Source organism: Telopea speciosissima, unplaced genomic scaffold (assembly GCF_018873765.1).
Source record: "Telopea speciosissima isolate NSW1024214 ecotype Mountain lineage unplaced genomic scaffold, Tspe_v1 Tspe_v1.0107, whole genome shotgun sequence".
Taxonomy (NCBI): domain Eukaryota; kingdom Viridiplantae; phylum Streptophyta; class Magnoliopsida; order Proteales; family Proteaceae; genus Telopea; species Telopea speciosissima.
The window spans coordinates 1-12,873 of NW_025317443.1; the positions used below are offsets into that span (position 1 = coordinate 1).

Consider the following 12,873-nt stretch of genomic DNA (forward strand, 5'->3'; position numbering starts at 1 on the left):
AAAATGAGAGAGAAATGCATGAATGAGAGAATTAGAGATGAGATGAGATTTAAAAATTGGAAAGAGAGAAACCGAAGAAGGTTTTGGGAAAAATAAAATAATAATAATAAAAAAAAGTGGATAGGAGATGTCTCATCCCTAAAATAATAATAATGAAAAAAAAGATCGTGGAGATAAATTACAGAGGAGTTAGGAGAGATGTGAGTGGGATAAGAGATTTGGAAAAAAAGGGTGAGAAAATAGGAAGGATTTTGAAAAAAGAGGAGAGAGAAGAAAGAAAAAAAAAATAAAGAAAAGAGAGGAAAAAAGATAAAAAAGACAACTAATGTCAGTAAAAAAGCCTAGAATACAATGATCATTGAACTAGAATGTCAATAAATCACTTTATAACATCAATAGAAGAAAATATTTACAAAAATAACAGTTCAAGTCCCCTTACATCCACAATCCGTAATGCATAAACAAATTTCATTCAATATCTTCTCCCCGATTCTTCCTTTTAAATTAACCATATATAAAACAAATATGTTCATTCATATTTTTAATTCCCTCTCAACTTCTCCAAGCCGCAATCTCATAGTCGTTCACAAAATTACAGAAATGAGACAAGAGGGAAAAGACAACTAAGGTACCCTGTTGTGTCAAAAAATTGTTCGAAGGTCCCTCGAGTGTCGTAACCTGCAAAAAGATCAGGGTGACAAAGGAGAACTGGTGTGATTCCGGCCTAGGACTCTCCGATGCCTATGTTAGACCTCTCTGAGCAAACCGATGAATAGTTAGAATTCAAGATGAGTTGATGGGCTAGAGTACCTCTGCTTTTATAGTGGAATGTGGCAGTGTGGAGAGTCCCAGTTGATGACGAGTAGTCCTCGTAGTTGATAGAGTCCCTGGGTAGTAGCGTTCTTCCTTGGTTGGTTATAGGGGTATCAATTCCAAGCCCGGCCCGATAGAACCGACTGAGCCTGCCCGGATAAAGCCTGGCCTGGCCCGCCCCATTTACTAAATGTGTCGTGCTTAAGCCCGACATGTTTAGTAAGTGGGCAGTCCCGGTGTGGGGTTTTAGCCCGTTGGACGCCCGACCAGACCGACCGAATGGTAGCCCGACCTAGTCCCACCGAGCCTAGCCCGACCTAGCCTGACCCTTTTATGTTCCTTTCAAACACTGTTTAGCTCTTTCTCTACTTGTTAATTTTATTCCATATGGCATATTTCTATTGGTTATTGGGAAAATTCCTTGACACGTACTACTAGATTATAAATGTGGCATAATCTTGTGCTTCATCAACGTTCTCACCCCTCAGTCTCTTCTCAAATCCAAAACCCAATTTGCTGCCCCAACTCTGTCACTCTCTCTCAAACATAAGAATGAGCGGTTCTGATGATCATAAGGTGTATTACCACTATAGTTGACTTATAAAAAAATTAGAAGTCAACAATAAACCATAAGCATTGTTCTATAATTCAAGCTTTCATTGTTACACTCTGCAATACCCATTTGGGGTGTTTGAGTGTCTTCAGTTCAAAGTCTTCACAGAGAGGGTGAGAGATGGAAAATCCGAATTCGAATTCTCCTCCTTCAATCCACCATTTCAGTCATCCACATCCCTTGGAGTTACAAGTCTCTAATCCCAAACAAGTACCCATGAAGGTTTGGGTTTCATGTGCAAGTTGCCAGTTTAATGCTTCTTAAAAAGTGATAAGTTTTTATTTTTTAATATTCATTGAATCTGTGGCTGCACCGTTTAGAGCCCGGTTAAGGCCCGGTTAGAGTTAAACATGCCCACAGCCTGGTTAAGGCCCTGTTAAGAGCCGATTACATTAGCCCGATTGCAGCTCGAAACCTGACCTAGCCCGACCAGGCCCGACCTGAAGACTTAAATGGGCTGTCCCGGTGTAGGCTTTAAGCATCGTGAGGCCTGGCTAGGCCCGATCGAACCCGACTAAGCCCGACCGGTTGACACCCCTAGTTGGTTGTTTCCTTAAGGGAGGTAGTGTCCCACTAGGGTTGATGTCCTTAATAGATAGACACTTGTGTATGGCGGATAAGGTCTATGGTGGTTGAGTCTGTCAGGGACTACGTGATTGGTGGGCGGTGGCTTAGAGTCCTTGAGGTGGTGCATGTCTTGTTGATGGCCGTGGTAGTGGCCTGGTCTTAGATCAGGCTCTACGTCCGCGGTCCGATCTGTACCCGCGTTTGGGTCCATGCCTGTTTGAGGTCCATGCCCCTAGGCAATCCGCACTTATAGGGGTTCGCACCCATAGGGGTCCACGCCCAAGGGAGTCCGCGGGTTGACCGTGAGGAGTCCGCACCCATAGGAGGAGTCCATGCCTGTGCCTGGTCTTCGTCTGGTTCATCCTTGATTCGCACCTGTCTGGTTCTCCACCATTTCTGAGTCGGCCCACCTTCTTAGGCAGGGGCACATGGCGGCTTCCGATTGGTTCATGTGAATTTGGGTTCATCTTTGCCCCCACTCTCTTGGAACGGAGTGTTCAAGAGAGTACCCTTTGTACTTTTGTATCAATTAAGGGGTTTATGGCAAATAAATTCTTTTTAGAGGATGTACTTGTAAATCCCTTGGTGAACTGGGAGAGGTTGTGGGTTCAAACCTCTCCCCTCCCATTTTTTTTGGTCTTTTTCTCCCTTCTTTCTGTTTTTGTAGATATATCTCTTTTTCCTCTCTCTTCCTTTTTCACTTTTTCATTTCTCACTTTTCCTCATCTCTCTCTTGCTTTTTTGCTTTTCACTTTTCTTTCTTGGAATCTTCTCCCTTCCTTGCACTTGGCATTTGCTTTTTGGTGCTCCCCAAGTGTTCGCCTTTGGGTGGCAAAGAATAGTGTGGTCCATCATTGGCTTTGACCCTTGGTTGGCTTGCCTTAGCCTCTGGTTGCTTTGCTAGCTATCTTAGTGCTCACTTGGTCACATCCTGTGCGCCACAAACGGCGCCAATCTGTTGCGTCAAGAAATCGTCTGATGGTCCCTTCGAGTGTCGTAACCTGCAAAAGGACCTGGGTGACAAAGGAGAACCGGTGTGGTTCCGACCTAGGACTCTCAGATGACTAAGTTAGATCTCTCTGAGCAAACAAATGAATAGTTAGAATTCAAGATGGGTTGATGGGGTAGAATACCTTCGCATTTATAGTGGAGTGTGTCGGTGTGGAGAGTCCCAGTTGATGATGAGTAGTCCTCATAGTTGATAGTCCCTGGGTAGCAGGGTTCTTCCTTGGTTGGTTGTCTCCCTATGGGAGGTAGTGTCCCAGTAGGATTGATGTCCTTAATAGATAGACGCTTATAGGTGTTGGATAAGGTCCTTGGTGTTTGAGTTCTTCTGGGACTGTGGCTGGTAGGCGGTGGCCTAGTGTCCTTGAAATGGTATATGTCTTGTTAATGACAGTGGTAGTAACCTGTAGTACTAGTACTTGGATCTCGGTGGCGGTCATGCCCACTGGCCTGGTCTACGCCCGAGGTCCAGTTTGTGCTCGAAGTCCGCCCCCGAGTTTACACCTATGCCTGAGTCCGCACCCATGCCCATGCCTGGTCCGCGCCTATGCTTGAGTCTGGGCTTATGCCTGGTCCGCACCTATAGCTGAGTCCAAGCCCATGCCTGGTCCGCGCCTATGCCTGGTCTGCACCTATGTTCGCGCCTGTCTTGGTCTGCGCCCATGGTCGCGCCTGTCTTAATTTGCTCCTATGGTCGCACCTGTCTGGTCCACTCCCATGGCCACTCTTGTGGTTCACGTCGGGGCTGGTTCTCCACCGGGCCTGGGACGGTCCACCTCTTTGGGCTGGGACACATGGCCGCTCACGATTAGCCAGTGTGATTTTGGGTTTATCATACTCCATACGATGGCTGCTATCATCAGTATGCTTAAGAGTTTGGGTTTAGTAGGTTATCAATCTCCAAAAAGAGTTCCACAATTAAAAATGTAAACATTGAAAGTCAGGTGGATACCATCCACCTCTCGGTTCTTTCTCGCACTAATTATATACACAGATGTGTTGTCTTAGCTATAAAAATCTGCTGGCGAATCCAACGCCCGCCCAGACCCTGGCTCGGGCGGAGTGATGCGCGCTGACTGGTGTGTAATAAGGAAATAAAGTTATATCTTTCCTCATAAGGCGTCTTTTGGGGGATTGGCAAGCGCTTGATTCTATAATTGGTATCAGAGCAAGTGGTCGCGAGTTCGAGTCTCCCTGCGTATGATATACTGTGGAGCAGATTGTACTTGCAAGTGGTCCCTAAGCGTCCATTTGGGAGATTATTGGGAATACAAAGCCCGCACAGACCTCGGCTCGGGTGGAGCGATGCGGGCTGGCTGGTGTGCAATAAAAAAATAAAGTTGTACATTCCCTCACAAAGCGTCTTTTGCGGATTGACAAGCGTTTGATCCTACAATTGGTATTAGAGCAGGTAGTCTCAAATTCGAGTCTCCCCGCGTGCAGGAAAAAAAAAAAAAAAAAAAAAAAAAAGGAAAATGAGAAAGAGGGTCGTGAGAAGGAGAGAGCATCCCAGTTATAGGAGAGATGAGACAAGTTATAAAAGGAGAGAGAGTTGATTGGGAGAGGGAGAGAGAGAAACGTGTGAAAGAGAGAGTTAGAGATGAGATGGATTTAAAAATTGGGGAGAGAAACCGTAGAAAGTTTTGAAAAAAAATAAAATAATAATAAATAAAAAAAGTGGATGGGAGATGTCTCGTCCCTAAAATAATAATGAAAAAAAAATCAAATAAAAAAAGAGATCGTGGAGATTAAAGAGGAGCTAGGAGAGATGTGATTGGGATGAGAGATTTGGACAAAAAAAGGGAGAGAAAATAGGAAGGATTTTGAAAAAAGGGGAGAGAGAAGAAAAAGAAGAAAAAAAATAAAGGAATGAGAGGGAGAGAAGAGAATGGAGGAGAATTTAGCTTAAATTCTAATTTGATCACAACCATCTTTTTGAAAATACCTCTCCATCCTGACCCCAGATGGACCAAATCCGAGAATTAAAGTTGCTCCAATTAATATTCCTGACTATATGAGCCCAATATCGGATATCTTCTGAAAATTTTCTAATTTTCTGAAATTATGATTATACCTTTGGGTCTTCAGTGAAACTTCTTCCCATCTCGTCCTTGATCACATGTGAGTCGATCCATGGGTAGACTGGTGCCTAGATTGCATCAAATCCTTCCTTGGTTCTGGGCTCAGGCTTGCATTTCAACTCATTTTCTGGCCTATTATTCTTTTCTAGCCCAAAAAAGAATAATCACTGTATGAGCTTCAAAATTAATGCGTACTTTTAATGCAACACGTCCATCTTGCTCAAAATTCAGTCCTTTTTACAACCTTGAAAAGAAACTGGACCACTTCACGTGTAAATCTGAAGATACAATGCTAGATAGTCCATAATAGCATGAAATCTCATAAAATGACCTAAACATAAAAATAACAGAAAATACCCTAGGTAGCTCCATTCTAAGTAGATAAAAATGCAGAATTAAATAGAATAATTTCACACATAAATATGCTCATCAAATATCCCCACACTTAGATTTTGCTAGTCCTCGAGCAAAAAGAAAATAAAGAAAACAAAAATCCTAACTCACTTTCGTAGGAATCACGGTTGCACTTAGCATGTGCAACGAGCCTTTAAACCCCTAGGTTACCCCTAGTGGATGAGTTTTGTCTCGTGAGTGTTTGCAGGGAATATACACACAAAATTCATGATTACAAGTTTAAATTTTGACAATGGGTAAGAAGCACACACCAAACCTGAAACTAAGATGTTCTACTTAAGATCAAGAATACAAAGGTACCCCCACACTTAAGCTCTTAATACCCATCTCAACTTTATTTTTTTATTGCACATCAGCCAACGTGCATCACTTTGCCCGAGCTGGGGTCTGGGCGGGCATTGGATTCTCCAACAATCCCTCCAACGTACACTCAGGGACCACTTATAAATACAGTCTGATCCGTAGTATGTCGCATGCAAAGAGACTCGAACTCGCAACCACCTGTTCTAATACCAATTGTAGGATCAAGCGCTTGCCAATCCCCTAAAAGACATCTTATGAGGGAATGTGCAATTTTAGTTTTTTATTGCACACCAGCCAACGCACATCCCTCCGTTCGAGTCGGGGTCTATGAGGCATTGGATTTCCTAATAAAATAAAATTTACAAAGCCCTGCCACCAACATACACCAACCCACTACCAACCCCATGATTATGCACCACATCAGTAAATTTAATTCCCATAATAAAAACCTTTGGCTTAATGGTAATCCACTTATGAGAACGAAAATAGTTAACAATAAACCAAGCAATGCCAAGGCATTAGACACCAAGAAAACATCTAACCGTTTAGGATCTTTATCTGCCATTTTGGCATAACCCAATCTATTCTTAAGAAAGTCATTGGGTTTTAGAGGATCAATCAATGAATCTTCATCCCAGAATCCACCGGGGGGTTTAAAAGGGATTGTATCGTGATCCCTGCTATTATTGTTGCTATAATCATTAACAAATTCTTCTTTTTTATCTAAGCTCTTTTGTAGCTTGTTTGCCTCCCTGTTATCAGCTGGAGTAAGTTGGTGATTTAACCTTTACCTATTGTACTATTATGGGTTCTTGTGGTGGAGGTGGCTACCTCCTCAATACTCGCCTCAGACTCAATAATCTCATCGAGATATCTCTCTTTTGAAGTAGTACTCCCCTCAATAATCTCTTCATTATTAAGATCTATCACCCTTAAAGCTCCAGCACGACATAATATATTTTCTATGTCAGCATCAACAAAACTCTTGGGAGAGTGAAGCATTACATCCAAAGGTGTCTGGCCTAGATATTTTTAACATTGACATCTACCTCCTTTATTATTAACAACAGATTTATGCCCTCCAATCCTCTGATTTCCACTGCCAGGTGCAAAGCGGTGTTCACTACAATATTTTTCAAATTGACCAGTTCTTCAGCAATATTTGATTCAAGAATCAGTTTCATGGTTTCAAATCGACTGTAGTTCACACTCAGATACAGAACAGTTTCTCCCCTCTTATCACTCACAATACTCAATTGTTGTGTATTAATAAAAAGTTTAAAAACATCATCTTTCCCATTTACGATTGATACCTACAGGGGGAGTTCTTCCATTGATGTTAATGAAATTGTAAGTAGTTGGGTCAAATCTCATCAGCATGTTGACCATCTCCAAGTGCCCTTTAGCTGAAGCTAGATGAAGAGGGGTAGAGAGATGGTAGTTTTTATCCCTCGTAAGGTTTGGGTTTAGCTGCAGAAGCTCATAACCAAATTTGGCATGTCCCATCGTTGCTGCGACATGGAGTGGTGTTTTACTCCATGTGTCCAAGCTTCTTATCAGAATATTTTCATCTCCAGTCACCAGCTTAATAAGTTCTTCATAGTTCTCACTCCATGAAGCCTCAAACAACCTCTTCAGCATTTTATCTAATTTTACAATCACCTCTTTCACCATGATTCTTCCGTCTATTTCTTCCTTCTCCCTCTCCTTCCCTTCCCTCTCCGCAGTTAATAGAAAATTGATACAAGTTCAGACTGCACAATAGCAGCAAATATACTTGGGTTCTCAACTTCAGAAATTGATGGGGCTGCGAATTTGTTCTTATTCCTTCTTTCGGGTCAAATCTCTCTCTCTCTAAGTTTCTGTTTTTTTTTTAATTCAACCACAGAACCCTTTTTATATATAAACTAATGCATGAGTTCAAAATGCCACAAATTCTTTCACCAGATTGCACCCCCCTTTTGTTTCTCTTGGACTCTTATTCCCCTTCTCCCTATATATATTTTTTGTTTTAATTTCAAAATAACAATGCCAAGCTAATTATTTTTTGTGATAACAAAATAAATTTTATGAAAATAAAACTATAAATACATCATTCCTTTATAAGTTAATTTAGCAAGTTGATTTAGCTAATCTGTTATGATCCTAATCGCTAACTTACTTGTTACTAAAATTATAGTCATCCATATGACCTTATAGAGAATACAAACCCTGATATTAGTCATTAGAAAAGATATAACTAACAAAATGTTAAACAAATCTAAGGGCCAACCAGCATGAATGCTTTGCATTACCCATTTGCATATTTGGGGACTATTTACCCACACTTTTACTTTCTTGAATCCTTTTACTTTTTTCACAAAAAAAAAAAATCTTTTTACTCTTACGTACTGCAATCCGGCAAGATCCAATACTTAAATAATATTGTTATACCGCACCCCGAATCATAATAAATTATTATTTCTCCCTCATGACGTGTAGATACCGCTGCCATGTATGTTGGTGAACTGTTCTCACTGGTGGTCAAACCTAGCTACAAAAATTATTGACCATGGTACGGGTTTGCCTGTAGAGAAAACTATCGGGATCATGGGGGACAAACCATGACGGCTAAGAAGTAAGTTCTAGCCTTTAGTTTTATTTATTTATCCTTTCCGTCGATGCCCTCGAAGTACGGGCCAAGGTTTGAACCGCCCGGGCTATTTTAGTTGAGTAGGAGATATTTTGTTTGTGGGTCCCATTTGCCTTGGGAAGCGTGTGAAGGACTTGTGTCCCCATATCATATGGATCACATTCTTTAATAATCTTATTTCCTATTTAGAACTAATGGGTGACCCATTTAACTTAAAGAATCCATTTAACTTGGGTGACCCATTTAACTTAAAGTACTCATTTGACTTAATGACCCATTTAACTTGGATCGACCCATTCAACCTATTTGACCCATTTGACTTGTGGGATAAAAAATGGGTTTTATTCTATTTCTTGTCCAACCAATTGGATCCATTCTTATTGGGTTCTTTTCTAATTAAAATCAATGGGTCGACCCATTTAGCTCTTGACCCATTTAACTTAAAGAACCCAAGACCCATTTTCTATAAATAAGACAAAAGGGGGGAAGAAGCATTCATTCTCATTACTTCTCCTCCAACCAAAAACGTGGGAAGAAGGGAAAGAAGAGAAAGAAAGAAGAAAGGAGAGGAAAAGAAGGAAGGAGAAAAGGAGGAAGGAGAATGGAAAAGCTTGGCTGGAGGCTTGGAACCTCGCCTTGTGGAACCCTCAACGTGGAGCTCCTCTACCTTGGGGTAGGTAAGCCATTAAATCTCACTTCTCTTCTTCTATTTTGGGTTTTTGGGTTTGGAAAATGGGAGAGATTCGATCTAGGGTTTGTCTTGGAACCCAAAGATCGATTAGAACTCTTAGCTTTGGTTATTGTGGAGTTATTTCACTCCATGGCTTGCTCTAAAGCTCTCAATCTCATTCTATTTGAGGAATCTAGGGTTTCTACCCTATTTAAGCTATAGATTAGGTTCTCCTTAGTTTTCCTCTTGAATTCTTTGGGATATATGAACCTAATGAAGTCTTAGAACCCTAATGGACCTAGGAGGAAGCTTCCTTGAAACCTCCTTACCTTTAAACCTTTTGGGAAAGGAACCCCTGGTGAGAAACCTTTCAAATTTTGGTTCTGCAGGTATGTGGTTTTACATATGATTTCAAGACCTACGAGAAACCACTTATGCAATTGCACTTGGCAGAGACCTTCCTGAGCCCCTGATTTTTTAGGATTTACCTGTGCTTTCAGAATTTGGGCATGAGACCACTCATGAAACCACCCTGCCTCTGAAACCTTATACATAGGTGATTTATGAGATACCTTTTTGGAATCCTTCCCTTTACTTAATTAACCCTGTTCTCACTCTTTATTTAGGTTTAAAGTTCCCATCTTGTGACGTGTTACTTAATCATGGTGACAACTTGTAACATCGGGGCATAACATATATGTGAGTGGGTTTGGTTATTTGGGCTTGATATTATTATTGCATTGTATATTATGTCATCAGCATAATTTATTAAGCATGCTTGTGCATATTGCATATTTTTATATATGTTTGTTATGATGTTGATGAGAGATGCTTTACTTTGAGGGGTTACAGTGCCGGTGAGTACCGGTGCCAAAAATCCGAGTATTTATAATTATAAAATATCATTATTGATTGTCATATTGAACTGTATACGCCGTGCCATGCTGGTAATCAGGCACTAAACCAGATGAAACGTTGATGCGCCCGGATTACCTATCGGGACGATAGGAATTTCATGTAGAATATCTATTGTTAGGACCTGCACCCTTATACTACGACCCTTACCAACAGGGGTTTAAGTGTTGGGTAATCAGTACACCGGATTCTGTGGAGGGGAGAGAGGCCAATCATGGTAGTATTGGTTATCGAGGGTCTACCACTGAGTGGTCTTGGAGGCTTTGATCGGCATAGGCCCCATGTGACAATTGAGGTTTCATTGTGGCGATAAGTTAAGTGACCCACAGTGTCTCCCGAGTTGTTGCAGTAGCATATACCTCTGACTTAGTTGTTTGTTAGGTGAAAAATTAAATTAACATGTACATGCATCATTGGACTATGTGAATTGTGTGTTTGTGCATCCCCATCCCCTCACTGGCTCGGTGGAGCTAACTCCCTCGTGCGTACATTTTTTAGATTATGATGCAGGTACGAAGGAGTCGGAAGCTGTGTTTGAGGAACATGGCGACGGGTGTCCTTGTGACGATTACGCCTAAGGCGTGAGGATACTTGGGACTTGTTCCCCTTTTGTTATTTTAGGGTTTAAAGCCCATGTATAAATAATTACTGATATACCCTTGTTGATAGTTAATTCGTCATGGGAAATGTATTAATTACAGTATTTATCATTTAGCTTTAAGCATCTTATAATTATTTAATTTTATGCGCTTCCGCAAACTATTGATCTTTTGGAATATAATATTTCATTTCCGCACTCTGATATTATATTACTTTAATATTGGTTATGACTGTGCGTTGGGACACTGTGTCAGTGATCCTGGCAGCTTTATGGGATGACACGCGTCGTCCTAGTCACCCCTTATATTATATTATATCCCTTGTCTAGAATGGAGGCGTGACAGAGTGGTATCAGAGCAATGATGCTCTGCCCCGAGCACAGTCTCGTGGACTCTTGATTTACTCTCCACAATTAGGTTCTAAACTAAAAATCTTGAAGAACATAACTGATTGTGTGCAGACATAGGAGAAGACTGATTGTGATAAAACAAGAACTTAGAAGATAATAAGGCAACATGGAACTTAGGACTTGAACCATAGGCTGTTAAGCTACAACTATGTAATTGCTTGGTTGAGTCTTGAGTAGGTCATAGATGGGCAATTATATGCTATAATTCATAAATAATAATGAATCAATCATAACCAACCACAATTATCAACAATGATTTAAACAAGAGAGAATTAAGCAAATACATAGAGATATATATAAGATTAATTACAAATATCCAGTTGTTCCAAATCTTCCTGGAAGGCAACCATATCCTTCTCATTTCAACATTCATGATTTCATCCATTCCAACAAAACATATGACTCCATCCTGCTCAATCAAAAGATATCAATCTAAACACCATAATTGTTTCAAATTCTCTGTTTGGGCATAATTGTGCCTTTCCCAACTCAGAATGCACGATCTCATCTGTTCCAACTCAAAACATTTGATTCTGTTTATCTTAGATTAAATATACAAATCCACCATTTTCAAAAGAGAAAAGGAAAAATTAAAAGAAAAATAAAAGAGCTCCACAAATATCTATCCTAAGGCAAGAACTAAAAGAACTGATCCGAGATAACTTTAATTTGTTGAGAGAAAGTTGGGATAGTCATTTGTACCACCACTACCACCGCGACCAAGAAAGGTGTTGATGTCATCTACCCCTCTCTCGATACCCTCTAGGCGTCGAATCTGGTCGAAGAGTTGCTTCGTGACCTCATCGAAGCCATCCACCACTCATAGGTTCAATCGCCTTATGGCCATCAGAATGTAACTACCTCTCGCCTGATAAAGGAGTAAGGATTCCTTCCAGGTGAACAGTAGGTCTTCTCTTCCCCAATGGAGACATTGATAATGCCGGCCAACTGTGCTGCAGTGAAGGCTATAGGAACCCCTTTTACATATGAAACAACCCGATAGTTTTGTGTGCTCGGGTTCTCGGTGTTCAGATTTACATAGAAATGGCGAATGAGTTTTGGGTAGTATGGTTCAGGGAGGTTGAGAATGTTGGTCCACCCCAATGCCCCAAATCTCTGTCCCACCGTGTAAGCTTGAGATCATCCAACACTACATCCTGCCCTTCCACTATATTTCTGAAGCGAAAGTAGTATTAGTAAAGCTCTTGGTCCTCTATCTTTTGAAACCATAATGGATCTAGGATAGTTGGTGCAACTTGTTCAATGCGTGCACGTCGTGTTCTTGGGGCCATTGATTGTTTTAACCTGCAGCCAAGAGCCAAATTGATAGCAAATTAGTACTTTGAATGCTAAGGCCAAAGTAGATGATCGATGTAAGGTTATGAGGTTTAAAACCTAGCATTTGATTCTTTTCCCAAGGTAATTAAGTTACAGCAGGATTCTTAGACTAGAAAATTCTGATTTTTATCAAATTATGATCTACGAAGTTGGAGAATAAATAATAAAGATTTATGGCCACCTATGCCTAGAAAGTAATATTTCAAACAAAACAGTGGGTTCAAGCAAAAAAATGGGTTTATTCAATTATGGAGCATGCCTTAAACTTCAAAGAAAATTTTTAGATTTTATCGTTGGAAGCTAGAATCATGAGAAACAAGTAAATATGGCTTGTGATAACTCAAAGGATGTAAGCTAAGCCTCATCTAGTAAGACCGATTCATACATGGTAAGAAGGAAGAGGAAATTCAATTAGGGTTTGAGTTTTTTCGAAATCTAACCCAAATCCTTGAGTTAGATGCCAAGATCGTGTGCAAGCCCTTGTATAGATTGCTTATGGTGAGAAAATGGTTA

The 12,873-nt window shown here is 40.7% G+C and overlaps 1 protein-coding gene across 1 annotated transcript; it reads right to left on the reverse strand.

Annotated features, from left to right (window-relative positions):
* Positions 1-6,845: 6,845 nt before the first annotated feature.
* Positions 6,846-7,470, reverse strand: LOC122647652 (ankyrin repeat-containing protein ITN1-like; the record flags this gene model as incomplete). The annotated part of the gene is made up of 2 exons (XM_043841013.1): positions 7,183-7,470; positions 6,846-7,109 (listed from the first exon to the last, which is right to left on the reverse strand). Coding segments are annotated over exons 1-2 (552 nt in total), but the record flags the coding sequence as incomplete, so codon positions are not given.
* Positions 7,471-12,873: the final 5,403 nt, after the last annotated feature.